The 23625-nt window shown below is 30.5% G+C and overlaps 1 protein-coding gene across 1 annotated transcript in view; it reads right to left on the bottom strand.

Moving 5' to 3' along the window:
• LOC108907989 (nephrin) overlaps positions 1 to 23625 on the bottom strand; it is a 152299-nt gene that overhangs the window by 58945 nt on the left and 69729 nt on the right. The window contains exon 3 of the mRNA XM_023454487.1: positions 21148 to 21327. Coding sequence (XP_023310255.1) covers positions 21148 to 21327 — 180 coding nt within the window. The remainder of the gene's footprint in view (positions 1 to 21147; positions 21328 to 23625) is intronic.

Raw genomic sequence — 23625 nt, 5'->3', positions numbered from 1 at the left:
AAATATTCTTTCCTGTAAGTTATTATAAATGATTTTTTCCGATGATGAATTTCTTCTATTATTACGACAATATCAAATTTAAATCCTTCTGATCTCTGTGTTCATATCTGAGGAGTATTAAATTAGACGTGTTCGATGACAACAAAGTACTGTTCATAATTTGCAAAATGAGGAAAATAAAAAAGCTTCATCCGTACACGAAATGATTAGTAATTCTATAATATCTTGTAAATGAAAACCCGAAAATTATTGGTTCCCGTTTCAATCACCAAATCACCAAATCTTGTAGGTATAGCTGGATAAATTACATTCATACGTAAAACTATTTATATGTCTTTTAAAAAAGTTGTTCATGAGTTTTTCCTATTCAAAATCGAGGTTATGATTGTGTACATCTAGACATCTATGGATAATTAACCTTTTAGTTATTAAAACAATATCAACTAGGTATAAATGTCACTAACACTTTTGTCCAAAAAAAGTATAGAACTGAACTGAACTGAATTCAAAGTTTTAATAATTAATTTCCATCTTTAGAAAGACAGTTTGTACTACTAAGAAAGGGTGAAAAAAATCTTATTAAAGAAGGTAACTTCACAGTGTACTGATGTTATTTCATTAGTTTAACGCAACGGTTATAACCAAAATAATAATTATTTAATAATTACTCATTATTCAGTAAAACATCCAAATATACACTACGATTAAACCATATTATAGTTTTTTTTATCCTAGAAATTTGTATGTAATAGAGCAATTGTGCACATATGCATCCTATATTTAACTGTTTTATAGCTTTAATAAAAACTGGACATAAAAATATCTTGCTGTTTATTGAAAATTAATACGATACCTACACTAATATTTTTTAAGTAATTACAATAATGCTACTACATTTCAAATCTTTTTTAATTTCTACTTCTAGTAAATGTAAGTTTTATTAACAAATTAAAAATAGTAATAATTTCCGTTCTATTTAAAATTAGATTTAGACTAACTAGCAAAAAAGGATTTAGTTTAATAAACGTATCAGTGAAAATGTTGTTTTATGCAACCAGTACGACTTCTGCTTTAACTTTAAACAAACTGCTTAGTAAAATAATATTTCGTTTGTCGGTTGATTTGGCAGAACTTTTTTTATAGAATTTATCAGTCGAGAGGAATGAAAATGAGAACGAACAGAGTCAATAGGGCGTTGAAAAACGGTAAATGTATTCTTGGCGGTACAAAAAATATGCAGCTATGATCGGCCGCTTTATGCGATATCAAGTTCTGTTAGCTAACTCATATTCCGTCTCGCTCGTAGGGCGACTCGATTTAGAAACGGAGGTAGCTGAAGAAACCAGTTCAGGAAAGCACACATCAACGAAATGCAAATACACGCAAAACTTGATAAATCACCGTCCCATTTTAAAAGTTTACTAAAAATCGATAGCCATTTTAGGAAAAGCCACTTGAAATTCGAAGGTCTCCGTGTTCGTAATGTTTACTTGGGGTTATACTGAAGTGTATCGACTATTTATTATTTACGATTATGTGAAAAAATAATGAAAATGTATGTCCGGTAATTATTTTCAGTTACGATTTACTAAAATATTTACTATATTTGTTTATTATTTTATCACGAATAAATAATTATTTATTATCAACACAATCCACGTCACGATTTCATCAGAAAGTTACAGGTTGGATAAAAAATTCTTAATGAACTTGCAATCACTGGTTTTTTTATATACAGGGTGATATATAGCGCTTTGGGTCACAAAAGAATATATGAAAGTTTTAACTTTGAGGTACCTCCGTTAATAAAATGGTACCGAGTGTAAATATGCTCAGCAAAATAATTGCAGGAGCAGGAAAATTTCCAAAATTACTTAGGGAATTTTTAAAGCTGTAGCTTCGTGAATAACGGTTGTATCGAGAAAAAAAGCATTTGAAGCTTGAATATTCTAGTTTTGAAATCTTGAGATGAACAATTTTTTTGAGCATCACTCTCGGCGTACTTAATCAAAAGAAAGGCACGTAGTTTACCATACGTGACATTTGGTGGAGGCTCACTTTATTAACATGCGTCACAATATTCCAAATTCGTCAACTAAAATTAAATTTAAAGCGATGAATATAAGCTGAGTCACCCGGTACATAAACCGACAAAAATAATCCACTGGAGAGCCAGGCTCAGGATCCGGAGCGGAATAATGCTAGTCCCAAGCCCGAGAATAAAGGATCTCGAATATTATACGTACTTGAGCGAACTACATGATCCACTTACAATTGTTTTATATGCGATACGAACGTTCGATTAAATTATTGAATATCACACATAACATTTCCCCAGATTAAAGAGGCTGTTTGCCTATATAGAAATTGAAGTGTTTCCTGCGAGACGGGTTCTCAGGTGTTCCGAGTTTGATTCAATACAATATTGTGCGCAGGATTATATAACCCCGACTTCTGTACCTCCAAGTAATACGGATTAGAAAAACCAAAGTATTACTTTCTTTAATTCTGTTCTGTGGCAATAATACCTATAAGGCTACGTCCCTATCTAAAACCTCATTATTATTTAATGAGATGTTTCTTCTTTCAGGTACGATTATTTTAAAAGTCGAGAAACTCGAGAATAGAACTATTTCTAATTGATAAATTTCGAGGATTTTCTATTACTTTTTAGTCAGCAGTACCAATTTTAGTGACTTGTTTTTATTTCAAATATTAAAAAACGGATTATTCTCTTAAGGACGTAAGGTAACTGACCCAGTAATTGACACATTAAGGAATAATCTTATTTAAGTAGAGCTTTCTTTTAATTCAGAATAAAATATTAGGACATTTGAAGGTTTTACTGAATACTAGATATACCAATCTAAGTAACCAATAAACATAATTTAAGATACTTAAGTTTATAATTTATTTAATAATACTTTTATTTCAAATTTACCAAAACCCCCAGTAATTGACATGTTCGTTTTGAGAATGAACCAGTCTTTGACTTAAGGTGGAATAGTAATTGACAGTGAAATAGTTACATACATTTATTTTATTTAGAAAAATATACCTAAATGTGTAGCTAAAATATTGTTATATTTGTTTATATCTTTTAATTTCTGGAACTTTATATATTCCTCTTTTGTTGATTTCTTGGGGAGTTTTAATCACTCGCAGTACGTCATTGGCATTGTACCATATAGTGTCTTTTGGGGATGGCCATTTCCATCCTTGATCACTTGCTTTCATTACATCAACGTAAAACTCGTCTTCGTCGATCTCAATTACTCGTCCAGGATAGTATAGATTATCGTAACACACAATTACATAACTGTTAACAGCAACTGTTTTTTTAGATACTTCAGAATCATCTGAAATATCTGATCACGAAGATTCGCACTCTGTTACAGATTCTTTAGAAGAAATAGCTACTTGGTTTTTTCTCTCTATTCGTTTCTTTTTTGAGTTCTGTAATGCGGTTGCTTTTTTCTCTGCTCGGATTCTTTTCCTTTCTTCAACTTCTAATAACTTGGCATTCTTCTTATCTTCCTTCTTATAATATTCTTTCCACTGGGAGGAAGTAGCAACAGAAGGTACTTTTTCTGTAATTTTTGTAATAAAATAGATGAAACCAATAATTGACATGCACTGGTACCAGTAATGGACATGGTACAAACAGGTCAGGTTAATTTAAAATGGTATGTCAATTACTACTCTTCGCATTCTAGATTAGATGACTGAAAAAGGATCATTTTCGTTAAGCTTCTCTGTAAATAACTAACAGCATTCAGATAAAATGAATCTTATAAGCAAAGACCCAGTCATTGACATACATGTTAATAAGTGGGACTTATAGAACGTTAAAAGTAGTAGTAATTGACACCCCCTTAAAATACAATAAAATTGATTGAAATCAATAATAGTGTAGTTTTTCGAATAAAACACGTTTTTATAAATATACTACAACCAAATAAACATAATATATTACTACAAGTTTAATAAAAATGATCAAGATTTCTTACCTGCAGTTCTTAACCTCAAAGTTAAGAAGACAGATACTCTTCAGTTGTATCTAAAGTGCCGAATGTTTCAGATTTATTTTCAAAAAATCTTTGACACAGTATATAAAACAAACATCTCTTAAATAACCACTAAATAAAACAAATTTTATTTTGTTTTCGCTCCAACACGCCTACACCTCTTAAATTTAATGCAATACTGAAGAGAGAACAGCATATGTGTCTATTACTGGGGAGGTGTCAATTAGTCCCTCCTTTACCTTATGCTTCTTATAAAAAATAAGAGGAAAGTTTACATAAACATGGGCCCGCAAATGCTTCGTTATCCAGATACCTACAGGACAGTAAAAACTGATTTCGAATTATTGAAAATTAGACAAATATGTTTTTATACCATACATATCATAGTTTGGACCAAAACGAGCTGCTTTGCCTCCACCAGTGGCATAGGGGCAGTACACATTGTTAATAGGTAGAAAAAACAGGACGCCACTGGAGTTAATAAAATTATACAATTTTTAATGCCCAATTTATTACTAAAAACATATCTGTCGTGCAGTTAGGTGTTTTCAAGTTGCTTTCACTTAAAATAAGTAAAGGAAGATTTCAATTATCCAGGAGACTTTAATTATTAGACCTGCAGCTGCATGAACCAGGTATCGTAGCGAGCTACTAGTGCATATTTGCACATTTTCTATAAGTTTAGTTAAAGGTGTTACCAGTTGTTCATTTCAATAACAAGACAAAGAAAAGTGATCTGTTCTTTTGAATAAAACTTCTTATTGATATCAATCTTACATCAAATCCACGATAAAATATGCAAATGTTTTGTCTCACAAAACAAATAAGAATACAATACAACGCACGAGTTCTTCTGCAGTTGAAGAGTGTATGGAAGTAGATGATATCGTGCCATGATAAACTACTGAAAATGAAGCAGTAAAGAAGAAAACTTTTGGGAGGAAGACGAGGAGGAATACCAAGAGGAAGAGGGTGATAGTCAAATGGATAATGAAGATCAATTCTTATACAAGTAGTGGGATGAAAGAAACATTCGCAAACATTTAATCTTATTCCCAACTTAAGTTTACCAAAGTTTAGCTGAATATTTGGCTAAAGAAAATTTTCTGTCTGAAGGAACCAAATCTTCTGTTACCGATCACGTGAAACAACTTTTTGGAAATTTGTTTCTTTAGAAGAAGAGGATATGTTAGAGTATTGTTCTGACTTTAAAGGCATAACCAACGAGTCAAAATACAATATTTATGAAGGCAATGATTGGAGGGATTTATTGACCCTTCAAAAGAAAGACTGAAGGCAGTTTTGCTGCAAAATGGTAATAAGCATGCTTAGTTCAAATAATACACTCAATATAACTGAAACAAAGCCATGATAGTATGGTGAATTTATGGAGATTTAAAATTATTACTATTATCTTGGAACAGCTATCAAGATTTACCAATTATCATTGTTTTCCGTGCTACTGTAAAGCTAAGAGTCTAATAATCTAACCAAGGAGATCTGAATTTAAGGCTTTTGAAGGTTTTCCATACTAAACATAAAACTTGGACTAATGAAAGAAGTCATTAAGGTTTTGAACAAAAAGAGGTTAATGTTACTGGTACTTCGGATATAAATTTGGTTGGCGCCATATTGACTTCAGATTCATGATCACATGATCTAATCAAAATAATAGACCACTTTTTTGTGTGTATTCGTGTGACTAATTTGGAATTAGTTCCGAGTAACAATTTTTATTAAAATTTTTCGTGTCATGTATCCCGATATGGAAACATTATTGCGGACCCATTTACATAAACTTTTCGTCTTAATTTCATGAGAGCATACTCTTGAGAGGATGAGTTAGCTTTATAACACCCTGTATGTATGTGTTTATTACTGCTGTTGCGTTAATCTGGTATAAATATATCGTGGCTTGTGTTGCATTTACTATCTTAATACAGTTGATAGTGGCCAAAAAATTGATCAGTTTGTTGTAACATGTGCCAAATATGTCTGTAACGAATTATAACAATTCACTGACCAATTTCTTGACTGATTTCTTGAACAGTTTATTAGGTCAAAAAAATGTCAAAGTTCGATTATCTAGATATCTTATATTACTTGCCACCAAATTAGATCCAGTTAATTCTGCAGAAATTTGAAGACCTCATATAAAATGTGAGAGAAAATTTTAGAGTTACTACGAAAATTTTTGATATATTTGTAAATATAATTCTGGGTAAGGAAAATATGGTTTCTCTATATAAAGAGATAGCCCAAATAATTATGGAATGTAATTGAAGAGATGTTTTTTGATATGTATACATATATGTATGTATAAAGTTTTAAAAGTATAATCTCATCAATAATTCTATAAAAAGTAGTATCTCTCATTATTCGAACTTTTTTTTCTGAAGTCTATAGATCAAGGAATCCAAATTTACGATCAAAAGTGTTGGGCTCAAGTTTAGATTTCGGAAAGATGTTGAAGAGCAGAAATACGACCTTAAATTTTCAATAAGAAGTATAATTTTTTGTAAGATATTTATTAAATTCAACATTATTATTAATAGTCAGTTCTCCACATCAAAGGTAACTTCATGATTTTTAATATAATGAACGCTATTTAACTGCATGGTGTGATATTTTTAATTTCATGTTACTCATTTGAATTAAACACATATTAACACTTAGACCAAAATAAAGCAAAATGTCAGCGCCTAAATCTTTCACTGTATCATTAATTCTACTATAAAGAGAAGAAGACCTGGAACAGAACCTTGTGGAATCCCAGAATTTCGCCAAATTTCTTTCTACAAATACTGATATCCTCAAATAGTTATTATACATACAAACAACAAAGAAATTGCATATCAATTAATATCAAATCATCAAATCAAAATAAAACGTGACAAAGGTATAATGTAACATACAGTTAAATATTCGACGAAAGAATGTATCTTTAGAAGATACTACTCAGTTATCTAAATTCTACGTATCTTAAATCCAGAAGTTCTCTTTATTATGCTAATAAAACTAAATTAACGATATCCCATATAGTAAACAGCATCTAAATAAAATGTTGATGTAGTCATAAAATATGTAATAAATTAATTTTGTAGCAATTCCCTGCCTTGGTATGGACGAAGTAAATAATTGCCTGTGAGAAATAAAGGCAATAAAACACTTATTTGACAAATTTCTATCAAAAAAAGAAAATATTTCATTTATGTTTCATTTCGTGTGTTGTTTTATTGCTTAATAAAGCGAAATGAATTTCAGCTCCTAGAATTTCCATTCAACTTTTTCAAGTAATTGTCTCCGTATACAGTAATATCTCTCGGAGTGATGTAATGGGAGGTAGAAAACTGAAAATACCGAGAGCTGTTAAAATTCTAACTCGTATTGCAACTCTGTGTGCATGTAATTATAAAACGTTGGGAACTATTTAAAAAGAAACTTTATGGCACAATGTAATGCATTAAAATTATAATGTGTATGAAATTATGCAATACGTATTCGTGGAGCAGAATTAATAAAAAATGCCTAGGAAAATCATTTGAGATCGGTCTTGGGGTTACGGCTACAGAATAGATCTAAAAATAAGTAAAAACTGTTTTCTTATTGTAAGAGTACCGAGTGATTTTTTAAATTCTTTTTGGAAAAATTGTTTACTTAAAGTTCTTTTTCAAATGATTTCATAATTTTTTAATTAGTAACGCTTATACAGGGTGTTCATATAATTTTGCAGAGGAACAAACTTTTACTGAAATAGTTTGGAAATGTGTACTTTTTCGGTCCAATTACAAACTGGTACGGACACCATTGCATCCGGGTAAGGAATAAATCAAACCTACTAGACTCTATGTTTTTAGCGACGCTCTTTCTGATAGTGCCCACAGAATTTGAAAAAAAAATCATTCAGACTAAGAAAACGGACTTCCAAGTCCCGATATTTCTGAAACTTTTAAGTTTTTGAAAAATAGTCATTGTTTAGAATTGAACAAAGTATTGGATAAACCTTGTTACAAAGTTATTACCAACGAAAAATGTCCTATTTGCTCTGAAAAAATCAAGTTGCACTGCTTGACAAAGCCATCGATGAGCTCTATCCGAGGCTCCATCATTTGTTTTTTTTTTTTTCAAAATCGAAATATCTGTTTCCGTTGCCGAGATGCGATGCTGAGGACTTTTATGTGTAACACCCAGTATATATCGCTACAATATTATCTTTGATAAATGTGAAAATATCTCAATCCATTTTGTTCAGACTCGCCAAACGAAGCTTAAAATAAAAGCGATATTATTACTGTAAGTAGGTAAGAGACAGTAAAGGAAAATCTGGTAGGTTTAGCGGTTTGATAAAAAACTTGCTCCTGAAAAATAACCGTTAATGACCCGACAAAGCGCGGTTTACCTATAAAATATAATTAATTTTGCGAGCCGAAGGTTAATGAGTCGGTAACGTTTGCCAAGTTTGCAAGCCTTAACACGGCTTCCCCTGGGTGGAGGTGGGTCGCAAGACGACAGGTTAAATTCTAGAGTAATTACTTATTCTTACAATCGCATTCTGTTGATGAATTACCCTCCACATCAGCCTTCGAGACAATAAATTTATATCCGAGCGTTACAGCAGAATGCTGATTGTCAATGGTATTTCTGAGCTTCTTCATAAAATATTTCTAGTAAGAGAAGAAAATGTTGAACCATGTCAGTACAGGAAGTTTTTAGAAATAATGGAATTGAAGAATTTGAAAACAACAGGAATTACTGCATTATTATTATTTTTTTTCATTTCTGGAAGCATTTTATTTGAAGTTTTTTGAACACTTAATATTAGCGTCACCTAAAAACTACTTGGAGATATTTTTAATAATTTTAAGCGATTTGTTCTGTTTTCAGATAACATAGAAGATAGGTAGATAAGATGACACATAGATACCCGACTTTCGTGCGAAATATTTTGCGTAAAACACTGTGAGTACACTCTAAAAAAAATTCACTCAATTTTACTCAATAATGTATTAATTTCTGTCCACACCCTATTGAGTGAAATTTTCACACTATTGATACGAGTGACTTCTACTCAAACCCGAGCTTCTGCTAACTATCAAGTGAGTGACTTTTGCATTGGAATCTGTCACAGATAAGTTTTAGAAAATCCTAAATATGTCATTTTTTTACTCTCTGTTAGAGGTCTCTAGTGACTCTTTCTTTCGGTGATATTTTATGATGTACGATTTTGAAGTTAAGTTTTTTTATAGTTTATGTCGTAGGTATCTTTATTTTATTGTAAAAGGACCCCGCACAAACCTTGGCTTTCGGTCAAAATGCCTGAAATTGAAATATGATATAGATCTCACCTTCCTGAGCAAAAGTTGTCATGGGCCCAAAGCGATCCTATGAGTAGGTTTAAAGATATAGAGCTTTGAAGTAAACGATTTCATAGCACGGTGCTGAATATAAGTGCATGATAGGTGTATGTATATATCCCTTTCTATACATGGTGAGTCAGGTTTTTGAGACAAACTTTAACAGGAGATAGAACACATGTTTTTAAAAAGAAAAGTTCCTATAAACATATGTCGTAGAAGGCTTCGTTTCCGAGATACATGGTATTGAATATAATTTTTTTTCTCCAATTTTCATTATAACATAAACGAGTGCTTAGATTTTTTTCATGTTTGGGGGATAATGCCTATTAATTCAGGGGCACAAAACAAGCGATAAGAATGTTCAAAAACTTGCACAGTGGCAGAGTGGAGGGGGTGCTCAACCTCTTTCTTAAACAGAACTTCTACGCCAATGACTATTTTTTTAAAAAAAACTGTTATTTTCATTATCTACATACAGTTTAACAAAAATAATGTCCCTTCTGTTTCGAAATTCCTGTGCGTTTCCGAGTTATTTAGATTTTTAGTTTGATGTGATATTAAATTAATTTATTGCTTATCAATTATCGGCTAAATATTTAATTCTTTCAACGAAACCTACCGAAATATGGTTTGTTAGGGATTCTAAAAAGCCGAAATCTCTTATTCTTTATCTCTTTCCAATATAGTCAAAATAAATGTTTGTTATATCAAGCCATACTCAAATACAAGACTTTTATAAGTTGAAATCTGTTTAGTACACTAATTTTAACAATCCTTATTTATTATGTGCTGCGTAAATACTAATGTACTGCAACTAAATTACAAAAAAAAAAACATTGAATGAACATTGATGTTAATGTTTATGGAGAATTTTTTTAATTTATAACAATATTTAATTAACAACTTCTTAAAACTTTTTTGCAACTGCATAATAATGTATTGTATGTATGTAATATAACAGTTTTCAACTTATGAAAGATTTGTATTTGAGTATAGCTTGATATAACAAATATTTATTTTGACTACATTGGAAAGAGATAAAGAATAAGAGATTTCGGCTTTTTAAAATCCTTAACAAACCATATTTAGGTAGGTTTCGTTGAAGGAATGAAATATTTAGCCGATAATTGATAATAAATAAATTACTTAATTTAGTACCACAACAAACACTAAAAATCAAAATAACTCGGAAACGCACAGGAATTTCGAGACAGAAGAATTTGTTAAACTATATGTAGATAACGAAAATAACAGTTTAAAAAAAAATAGTCATTGGCGTAGAAGTTCTGTTTAAGAAAGTGGTTGAGCACCCCCTCCACTCCGCCACTGTGCAAGTTTTTGAACATTTTTTATGCCCCTTAATTAATAGGCATTATCTTCCAAACATGAAAAAATCTAAGCATTCGTTTATAAGTTATAATGAATATTCGAGAAAAAAATATATATTCAACACCCCGTATTTCGGAAACGAAGCCTTCTACGACATATGTTTATAGGAACTTTTATTTTTAAAAACATGTATTCTATCTCCTGTTAAAGTTTGTCTACAAAAAACTGACTCACCATGTATAGAAAGGGAGATATACATACACCTATCCTGCACTTATATTCAGCACCGTGCTATGAAATCGTTTGCTTCAAAGCTCTATATCTTTAAACCTACTGATAGGATCGCTTTGGGCTTTTGGTCAGGAAGGTGAGAGCTATATCATATTTCAATTTCAGCCATTTTGACCGAAAGCCATTTTCCATAAGGTTTGTGAGGGGTCCTTTCATTTCACACCAAAAATCGCTCATATAATCACTGAAAAAGCATTGTTTTTGAGAAAAACGTAATTGACTGGTCCAAAGACAACCAACTTCTATTCTATTTTAAAAAGAATACCTTTTTTATTTTATTAAAATTATATTTTACAGTACCTATATCATTGGACACATACCGTAAAAAAACTAACTTGAGAAAAAGGTTGTTGTAATATCACCGGAAAGAGTTACCTCTAACGATTTCTAGCAGATGGAAAAAAAACTACATTTGACATTTGACATCCAAAAAAACCTATTTATATCAAATTCTAACGTAATACGTTATTATTATTTGAAAGATATGGCTAAAAATAGATTTTTAAAAATAATTTTTGACGCCCTCATCTCAAAAACAAACGACGATAGGAAAAAATTTTATATCATTTGCACTCATTTCCGGAATTCCCTCTACAAACCATCACTAATTAACGTAGCAAATTATTATTTATTGGCAACAAGCAATACATCAATAATTTATTGACTTAAATTGATTAAATATTTTAATTCTAAATTATATCTGATTACTTATTTGCCCTATTTTAATCATAATTATAATATGTTTTGGGCAATGTAAATGCAAATATGTCGATTAATTACAAACGGTTACAACATGGGATTAGCAGATTTATTGCCAGGGCCTCGCAAAATCGGTTAGAAATGATTTATTAATTTTATTTGGATATACGCCGGATCTATTATAATAACGTTATTCCAGACAAGTACCTAGCTAAAACGTCGAAATTTAAATTTATCGTGCTAGACGTGTAACAGTGCTGCCATAATGGGGAAGCGAAAATTATATCCGTAAAACAATAAAATATGTTTCAGTCATTCACATTCAAACAACACTATTTAGCTAAAATATTACTATTTTCTTTACAGCTGTGAATAAAAGTTAAATTATTTTAATATAGGTACACTGTGTCTCAAAATGATGGAACAAAATTCATATTTTTTTCCAATTCAGATAATAAAAAATCGCTGAAACAGGTCAATTAGTAAATAGAAATTGTCACTTTTCTGCCACATTTTCTATTTTTTTAGCAATGTTTGACATATTTATAACATTACCGACATTTTTTTTAAAATGGGACGCTTTATATTTTATAGTAGCATAGATAGCTCTTCTAAAGTAGAATTCAGCGATATAAGGTTATACCTACATTTTTTGATAGTTGTCAAAAGAATGGAGGAATTAAATGAAAACAATAATTTAGTACTATGTACTTTTTATTTTATTGCAGCAAATGTTTAAAGTGGCCCCCATTAACCATTGCACAATGCCCAATTCGGTGTTCAAAGTTATCAATTACATTTTGAATAACATTTGGTGTTTCTCTGGTACGATTTTTTAATACTTCGATAATGACTGGTCTGTTCACATATATCCATCTATTAGAGAAAACTTCATTAATGTAAGTTCTTACATCGAGGCGAAAATGTGGGTACCATCTTGTTGGAACCAGGCATCACCAGCAGGCATATCGTGCTCATTAGGGTTAGGAAATATTAATTCCAGGGCTGGAGTCAGCTGAAAACGCAAAAAATCCGAATAAATGTCGCCTGTAAAATTGTCTTCAAAAACATTGACTTTTTCTGGCCGTTGTGTATGTTTTTATTGCATCCAATGTGGATTTTCTGGGTTCAAAATCCTAGTATTTTGACTGTATCTATTTATACTAGAAAATATAGAACGTCCTATTAAAAAAAAATTTCGGTAATTATAGGTTCGATAAACATGGCTCAAAAAATAGAAAATATCGCAGAAATGTGACAAATTTCTATTTACTAATTGACCTGTTTCAGCGATTTATTAAAATCTGAACTGAAAAAAAAATACATGAATTTTGTTCCATCATTTTGTTACACAGTGTATATTGATATTAGTATTAAAAGAGCTAAAAATTTAATTTAAATACAAAACTGAACCCCTTATATTTTACAATTTTATGTTAATTCAGCCATGCAGATTTTGTAAAATCAACAGTTATTGAGGAGGCATACAAGTATTTTATTGCCTACACAAATTTTATAAACCAAAAATAATATGAAATAATTTTGAACTATTTTTATAAAACATAAGTTTTTTTTTTAAGAAAATCCAAACCGTAATATTTCAAGAAAATATGTTTCCAATTGCTCTCCTCCAAAATATTTGAGTACCTCAACGTGAGTTTCTTCAATAACTTTTAACACTTTATATATTGATAAACTTTTGAGTCTTATTCACATAATCCAAAAAAAAAAACAACTTCCTGAAGGACAAACTCAAGCGGTTTAGAAATAAAAAATTAAAAACTGTTTTTTTTTATTTTTGACAGGCTGTGCTAAGACCCCACATCACTCTCGAATTTGACAACATATACAATATTGAGATTAAAGTTACCTGAAATTAAGATAAATATTGCCTTTAAACGGCATTTATAATATACAGGGTGATTCATTAACAATGGGAAAGTCGAAAGCTGAAGATACTACACGTGAAATGGTGACGATTGGCGCAAACATGCTTTATCCGAAAGTTAATAGTTTTGGAAATACAGGGTGTTGAAAGTTAAAATTTTAAATAGTTTTTTTTGCGATTATTCTGAAAATATGTAGGTTAGGAACTTGAAAATTTGTGAAACTATATTTTTTTAGGCGACGAATAAGATGCGTGCAGTAATTTCAGCATTGCTCGTAGAGGGCGCCACTTACGACCAATTTTACCGAACATTTAGTTAATAACTTTTTACCCTGTATATTTAACATAAAACTTGACTCAAAACCAGAAAGAGCTATCATTTTTCCATTAATTATGTACTCTTGTTTCATTTCAGTATCTCGATCCGTTTTCGAGAAAAATCGATTTAACGAACACTATGTTTTGATAATATGAGAAATTAAAAGCTAAATAAACCGGACTTAAATCCTCTTCATTTTTCTATTTGGAAGAATCTATTGGTTCGTGTGAAGAGTTGTGGTAAAGAATACAAATCGCTGCCAACGAAGTCAAACGCAATTCCAATAAGTTGTTTCAAACTCGAAGATCTCTCAGAAAACGTTGTGTAAAGTATGTAAATCTCAACGGTGGATTCTTCGAACACTGACTTTAAATCATTATTACGAATTTCATTTGTTTTATTGTTAATTGTTGTAATAACACGAACTTGGTTTCTTTTACTTTTAATTTCTCGTATTATCAGAACATAGTGTTCGTTAAATCGATTTTTCTCGAAAACGGATCGAGATACCGAAATTAAACAAGAGTATATAATTAATGGAAAAATGATTGCTCTTTCAGGTTTTGAACCAAGTTTCATGTTAGACATACAGGGTAAAAAGTTATTAACTAAATTTTCGATAAAATTGGTCGTAAGTGGCGCCCTCTACGAGCAATGCTGAAATTACAACACGCATCTTATTCGTCGCCTAAAAACATATAGTTTCACAAATGTTCAACTTCCTAACCTACATATTTTCAGAATAATCGCAAAAAAAACGATATAAAATGTTAACTTTCAGCACCCTGTATTTCCGAAATTATCAACTTTCGGATAAGGCATGTTTGCGCCAATGGTCACCATTTCACGTGTAGTATCTTCAGCCTTCGATTTTCCCATTGTTAATGAATCACCCTGTATAAAGGCCCCAGATACACTGCAAAAATTATCTTAAACTTTGGTATACCAAAAATAATATTCAAAAACTTATATACGTTAAAAATGAAATAAAGAAAAGTTAAGCTATTTCAACACTAGAAATATTATGTAACATTTAAGTTTAAACTTTTTAGAAAAGTAGGAAATTATTTTTCTATGACCATTCCATTTTTTATCTAAAAACATCTATTTCGTTCAAATGTATTTGCCTTACAAACAAAGTTATAAAAGGACCATCATCGAATATCCGTATGCACGTCAATATTATTAATTAATGTTAGCTTAATTTTCAACCTGTAACAATGCGGAACCACAACAAAGGACTGTTTACCTAACGATATCGATTTAAAAATGATAAACGACTTTTCTTCGTATTTCCAACCTTCTCTTGGCTTTTAAGTGGAAAAATAACTATCGGCATCGTCAAAAGAATTTTAAACATATCATAAATTTAATAATAACTTATTGGGCTACTTTCATTCATATTTTATAACACAATAGTAAAGTATTACAATACTTAGTACGATGTAGTGTGTAGAATAGCTAAAATATAATAAAAGTTTATTATTTGATATTATGATTTTATGCTGAAGTGCGCCTCATACAATGGCCAGTATATGCTTCTGAATTTGCGATATTTAGGAATGAATTGAGGGTATCTTCGCCAATGTGTTGATTCCTACAGGCCAAGTACATTTTTGACTGATGTATCTTAAAAAAATCTTTCTTGTGTTAGGCAAATTCGGCGCAGAGAAATATATTTTCTGCATGTTTCAACAGCATTCACGGAAAATCCTTATTCTATAATCGTAAATTTTCTTGAAATGCCCGTATTGGTGTCAGGTATTGAAACAAGTAGTTAACTGCCAACGTCCCGATACCAATTTTTAAATTTGTCAATACACAGCGTCGACAGGCACCAGAGACCCCCATTATTAGTGCAACCTAAAATAATTCAAAGGTTCACTATATACCTAACAACATGTAAAAGATAAAGAGATCTTACGTTAATCATTAAATATTCTTTATCGGAAGCCCCTGTCAAAAATTCTTCAGTATGTGTTCTTTCTAATACTGCAGCTTTATTTGCTTTGTATCCTCTCGATTTACTCCTCACATAAGCAGTAAGCTTGTTATATTTTCCAATATCTATATTTTTCTACACCTTTATAGTAAGTAGCCTTCAACATTGTACACTTCGACCACATAGATGAAATTGTATACTTTTTTTTCAAAATTAAAAAATACCATAGCATGACTTCTTCATTTATCGTCATTACTCTATCCGTTTTTTTCTTCCATTCGTTAAATTCGGCGAACATTTTTTTGTATTATTCCTTAGAACATTATTTGACAATTTTACATTCTCTCACTTGTATATTAAAATTTCTATTCAATAATTTAAATATGTCGAATGCAATTAAACAACATTTTGGCATGTTACAATTTTTGTTATGACAGTTGACTGCCTATTTCAATTTAAACGTACCTATATGAGGATTCCATCACAAAAATTAATAAAAGCATCATATTTCTGTCCATTTAAAAAATTCCTTTCTTTGTAATATAAGGAACTGAAAAGTATTCTGCAGCGACAATTAAAAGTTTCAAATTTTGCTTCATTTTAATATCTCCAGAGGAAGGAAATAATACGAAATATCTCAAGATGGTTTTGCAATTTCCGTTCCTTTATACAGATGCCTCAACGAAAAGTAATTTGGCTGAGGAGTATACTTTCTGAGAAAAAAAACGCGCATTTACTATAGTCGTGAAGTTTTATAAGAAACCATTCTTTAAATGATATTTCCTGAAACTTCCGAAAATTGTTCCTGATGATTAAAACGAGTTAAATGAAATAACTACATTACTTTTCCCTTACGAGTAACTTGTGAGATTGATTTTATTAGAATGTATATTCTTTGATTTATTAGCGGACATGGAAAACATTTATCTCTCGGGTATGCGAAGTACAAATATAATCTAATGACAGTGTAGCAATTTCTGAAACAAATTCGATGAAATATATAGCTACTTAATATGTTTTCAACAAAATACTAGTGGACAAGGCCAAAATTTACAGAATAAATGTTATTACATTCAAAAAATATTTATATATGTAAATATTTGATTTAATTTAATTGAACTGGAAGATGATTTTTTCCTATATTGAATATATATTATTTATAAATATCAACTTAATGAAAACGGAGTAAAATGGAATTAATTAATTTAACAATGCAGTAAAATATGTGACAAGATTGTCAAATTATTTTGAAACATTCCCAATTATTTCTCCGAACTAGCACATTTCATTAAACTATCCAAATTTCTTATTCATTTATAAATAAATACAGTAAACCAGTAACCTATGTTTTTATTACTAGTAGATATAAAAATTTCAATCGATTAAGGGCAATTCCCAATAAATTTCACGTCAATTACGCGGCATAAATCAAACAATAAAGGAATTTTATCTTTGAAAGGTTTTAATTTTCAATTTGTAGCTATCCATCGTTGAATATTGATCCACTTGTAAAATCAACAATCGGAGTACAATTATGACATTTTCGATGTTTATTCGCAATATAAACTCATTTTACATCTGATTAAAAAAATATGATGTGTAAATAAACAATTCCTTTGAGTACAGATTGACGCCTACATATTTTATCCTTGATAATAATGTCATATTTATTTAATATTAGAGGTAAAAATTGGTCTACTTGCATCAATTGATGAAATTGATTGAGAAAAATGTAATAAATTATCATTAAAATTTAAAGTTAACCTACTCTGATCAATAAATCTAAATTACTACACCCATTTTTTTCTAACCTCTTACCCTCGACCTTATCCCCCCTCCCCCTAGGTATATCCATAAAAATAAGACTGTCTCATCTGTGTATAATGCTGAGACAACTTCAATAATGAATTAATATAAATAACAAAAATTGGACCTGGTAGATTTTACTGAGAAATTCCTATTTTGAGTTCTGAAGATTTACTAGCTATATGTATTTCTAATTTTTACAGTTTATTTCCTGTGGTTCAAAAATTTTTCAAATATACTGTACAGATGTTAAAAATCCTTTACGGAAAAACTAAGGAGGTTCTATGTATATCTATAAAATGTCATAATTAAATTCATAAGTAGGCATAGTGCACGTACAAAGTCTAACAGAGCCGGCGCGAGGATCGGTGGCCTTCACAGCTGACTCGCGTGTGACTGTTTAGTTATTTACGGAACCTTGTAGTAGTTGGTGTCGCGTCGATAACTTTCTTTTTTACGTCTGCTGTAAATTGTATTCACCGTGTGTATTAACAACTATTAGTTAGGTGAAAAGTAATGTAAAATGCCAAAAGAGAAAAGAAAGAGACGGGACTATTTCAAATGTAGTTTGACAGTAATCCCGAAGATTACAAGGGACATGCGTATTAAAGGAAATGACCTGTTGTGTACTGTGTGTGAATGCATTATAAATTCTTGTTACAAAACTAAAGTTTCAAGACATTTGAACAGCCATGCCTCGTCCAGTGCTGAAGACTCCGTATTTTTCTATGAACTTACAGACGCCTTTCGCTCAAGCAATATTCCATTAGACAAACTAGAGAACCCCAAGTTCCGTAATTCCGTAAATTGGAATCACATGGGCTATCCTTAAATGAACAATTTGATATAATGGATGACGAGCAAAAAATATATACAATGCCAATAATAAAAAGAAAAGATAAAAGAAAAATTACAAAGGGGGTTGGAAAAATTCCAAGGATACACCATTTTGGAAAACATATGTAAAGTTTTATCTGGTACATATCAGGAGTTACCAGCAAATATATTAATATATATAGTTCTCATACTGTCCATGTCAACAGTAGACGTTGAACAGTCATTCCCCACACAAGTTAATATTAAGTGATAAACGTCGCCGTTTCACTAAGGAAAACTTAGAAAAAGCACGTAGTAATATGTTTTAACTCCTTCCAATATGTCACGGAAGTCTTGTCTCAACACTAAGGTTTATCGCGTAAATAGTGTCATTTAAAATATAGGTATTTTATTCTCTATTTAGCCTTGCTCTTTGGTAACAGTACAATGTTGTGACATATTTTCTGTAAACATATTAATATTTTCATTCGTAATCTGACTACGGTCCTGTTAAACTCCGCGTCGCACTAAGCCTATTCATAAGTAGGTAATATGCGCAATTAAAATGTGCAGATCCCCAAAAAGTTATTTTTTTTCAATTGTTAAAAAGTATACACATTTTTTTTATGCATATGTGTCGTCAAAATTATTTTCTAAGTGTTTTTAAATTTTTGCATAATAGAAGAATTATGTAAATCATATCAAGAATTTTGTTTTTAAAATTACATATTTTATTAGTAGCTCTCACATTTTCACTTTATTATAAACGTACTAAGCTAAATCAAACAAACACAAGGAAAATCCTACAAAATTCTATTAAATGAAGCCAAACGATATTATCGGAACACATTTTTGTGACTATATTTGATAGAATTTTTAGGAAAAAAGATTATGCGTTCATTTGAACTAGCTTAATATCTTTAAAATAAAATAAAAGATGTACTTAGTTGTGGCGAATTGTTAAGTGGAAAAAAGTGACAAACAATATAAATATTTTTACTACATTTAAAGAAAGAATGAAAAAATATAGATATTCATGTAAAACAAACAAAAAATATCGTAATCTTTAATTACGATAATGTTTCTCAGCGTACTGAACTATACAAGATTTTATTTCTGTAAAACAAACAAAAAATACAGTAATCTTCGATTAAGATAACGTTTCTCAGTGTATATTCTACTTTATCTATGGTAAACATGCCAAAATATAGTAATCTTCAATTAAGATAACGTTCTTCAGTGTATATTCGACTTCATTTATGTAAAACATACAGAAAATATAGAAATTTTCAGTTAAGATAAATTTTCTCGGTGTTCTGAACTATATTTGATTTTATTATGTAAAACAAACACAATGCACAGTAATCTTCAACGAAGATAACGTTTCTCAGTGTATATTCTATTTTATTTATGGTAAACTTGCAAAAAATACAGTAGTCTTCAATGAAGATAACGTTGTTCAGTGTAATTCGATTTCATTTATGTACAACGTACAGAAAATATAGAAATTTTCAGTTAATATAAATTTTCTCGGTGTACTGAACTATATTTGATTTTATTATGTAAAACGAACAAAATACACAGTAGTCTGCAAAGAAGATAACGTTTCTCAGTGTATGTTCTACTTTATTTATGGTAAACATGCAAAAAATACAGCAAACTTCAATTAAGATAACGTTTTTCAGTGTACTTCGATTTCATTTATGTAAAACATACCGAAAATATAGTAATTTTCAGTTAAGATAAATTTTCTCTGTGTTCTGAACTATATTTGATTTTCTTATGTAAAACAAACGAAATACACAGTAATATGCAATTAAAATAACGTTTCTCAATGTATATTCTACTTTATTTATGGTAAACATTAAAAAAATACAGCAATCTTCAATTAAGATAACGTTTTTCAGTGTAATTCGATTTCATTTATGTAAAACATACAGAAAATATAGTAATTTTCAGTTAAGATAAATTTTCTCTGTGTTCTGAACTATATTTGATTTTCTTATGTAAAACAAACGAAATACACAGTAATCTTCAACGAAGATAACGTTTCTCAGTGTATATTCTACTTTATTTATGGTAAACTTGCAAAAAATACAGTAGTCTTCAATGAAGAGAACGTTTTTCAGTGTAATTCGATTTCATTTATGTAAAACGTACAGAAAATATAGAAATTTTCAGTTAATATAAATTTTCTCGGTGTACTGAACTATATTTGATTTTATTATGTAAAACAAACAAAATACACAGTAGTCTGCAAAGAAGATAACGTTTCTCAGTGTATGTTCTACTTTATTAATGGTAAACATGCAAAAAATACAGCAAACTTCAATTAAGATAACGTTTTTCAGTGTAATTCGATTTCATTTAATTATGTAAAACATACAGAAAATATAGTAATTTTCAGTTAAGATAAATTTTCTCTGTGTTCTGAACTATATCTGATTTTCTTATGTAAAACAAACGATATACACAGTAATCTGCAATGAAAATAACGTTTCTCAGAGTATATTCTACTTTATTTATGGTAAACATGCAAAAAATACAGTAGTCTTCAATGAAGATAACGTTTTTCAGTGCAATTCGATTTCATTTATGTAAAACATACAGAAAATATAGTAATTTTCAGTTAAGATAACATTTCTCGCTGTACTGAACTATATTCGACTTACAAATAACGTTGAGCCTCGCGTTGGCACGAATAGCCTTGTGCATCCTGGCAGGCCCCACCTGGCATTGATACTCGGCGTCGTCCTCCAGGGACGCATTGCTCACCCTAAGGTTGTAAACCCCATGTCGTCTGTCTCCGATCACCGAGTACCGTGGAAATCCCGGAATTACAGACGAAAAACCTACAAAGAATTAGTTAAAATTATACACACATCTCAGAACTCCCTGCAGTCACACGGAAAGGAAATTGTTCAGTCGAGTAAATATATTTTGTCAGTTAAGTATAAATAATTTAAACACATACTATACAGTTTACCCAACGGAATATCTCTCTTGCTTGCCAATATAATATTTATTGAAAAAGAAGCAAATATCTTTAGTAGAATATACAGGGTGTCCCGTTCATGTTTCAAAAAAACTCGTGTGCAAGTTCCTCACGGGAAAATAATAGGGGTAGTTCTTGTAAAGTTTTTTCTTAGACCTGTTTATACGATATGCAGTGTGTTGAAGTTGTTACTTTCCAAATTGTTTTCCTTAATTATCTTTAAATCGGCTAAATATAAAAATGTCAAAATTTGTACACGAAAATCAACTCTACGTTAAGAATAATGTGCAAACGGTTTCTTTCTGAAAAGCAGTGTCGCCGATACAGGTAAATGAAGGGGCACAATCGAATAAAAAATATGTTAAAAGTCAATATTTATTACATTTATAAACGGTTCTGTAAACTCTAAAGGATACTACAAAAAAAAAGATATACATACTTGTCGAAATTCAGTAGCATGTACCATTTTCGAGAAAAATGAAGTTGCATTTTTTTTGTTCACATAAAGCGGCACAAGTACATTAACAAAATATTAAATTGATAGAGGACCTTACCACTGAATGAGCTGAAGACATTTAGCTACCAACAGTATTTGCATTTAAGACTATAATTTTAATTTCTTACATATCACATGAAACAGTTAAATTGTAAACCATTTTATTAACTAAAAAAAAATAAATTTATTTTAAGTTTCAGGTTGTTGTAAACTAACATTTAAAAAAGTAAATCGAAATAAACAGACAATGGTAATTAATTATCTATTATTAACTAATTTTAGATTTTGTAAACTACTACACTAAGTACCATTACTAAAATAAACAATTATCGAATGGACTGAATTGTTGATAGACATGAATACTTAAGAAAAGTGATAAAAACAGAAAAGTATTGGGAAACAGGCTCGGAGACATACAGAACAAACCAGCTGCACATTTTTCTGGAAAATGGCACATGCTACCGAATTTCGACAACTATATCTTTTTTTTGTAGTATGCTTTAGAGTTTACAGAACCGTTTAGAAATGTAAAAATTTTGACTTTTAACATATTTTTTTTTCGATTGTACCTCTTCAATCTTTATCAGCGACACTGCTTTTCAAAAAGAAACCGTTTGCACATTATTCTTAACGCACAGATGATGTTTACTCGTGTAGAAATGTTGACATTTTTATCTTTAGCCGATTTAAAGATAATTAAGGAAACTATTAGGAAAGTAACAACTTCAACACAGTGTATCTCGAAAAGAGGACGTCTGAGGAAAACTTTACATGAACTACCCCAATTATTTTTCCAAGGGGAAATGGATTTTTTGAAACTTGAACGGGACACCCTGTATATTTCAATTAACAAGACAAAACTAATTATTATAACTTATTAATTTACTCTACTGGAGTAACAAATCAATAACCAACAAAACAATGTATAAAGATAATAATCACAAATGATCGAGTAACAAACAGTTTTTGAACTCGAAATAATTGGCATATTTCATTTTATTGCTAAAAACCTTTGTATTAATGTACCTAAAGAAGACAACGTATATTTTTTAGTTAAGAACAAAAAAACTATATGACGAGCGTTCAAATAAAACCGTGGTCAAGTTGGTTCTGAAAATTTGGACGTAGGGCGTAGCGTATAGCAAATGAACTTAAACGTCATCTGTCAAAGCGCTATATCGCCGCTATCAATTTGAATATTTTCGTTTTAAAAAGCGTTTAAAATGGTGTTTTCTCAAGAACAAAAAGTGTTTATCATAGAGTCCTACTTTAGAAATGGACGCAAGATTGATGGAATATGGAAGTATTCTATTGAGGAATGTTTCATAGAATTTCAAAATCAATTTCCCGGCGTTGTTGAGTACAAAATTTTTCAAAGTGCAGTTCAGCGTTGTGTTAATGTTTTTCGTGAAACGGGCAGTGTAACAAGAAAAGAAGGAAGCGGCCGACCTAAAAAGCGGACTGAAGAATTAAAAGAAAATGTCCAACAAATAATGGAAAATGCGCCAAGAACTTCTGTACGTGTTTTATCACAAATGGTGGGAGTATCAGTCGGTACCTGCCACACAGTGTTAAAAAAAGATTTGCGTTTGTTCTCCTATCGTTTAACTTGTCAGCAAGAACTTCATGAAGTTGATTTTCCGCGACGGGCTGTATTTT

Source organism: Anoplophora glabripennis, unplaced genomic scaffold, assembly GCF_000390285.2.
Source record: "Anoplophora glabripennis isolate ALB-LARVAE unplaced genomic scaffold, Agla_2.0 scaffold314, whole genome shotgun sequence".
NCBI classification, from domain to species: domain Eukaryota; kingdom Metazoa; phylum Arthropoda; class Insecta; order Coleoptera; family Cerambycidae; genus Anoplophora; species Anoplophora glabripennis.
This window is presented reverse-complemented; position numbering and strand designations above follow the sequence as displayed.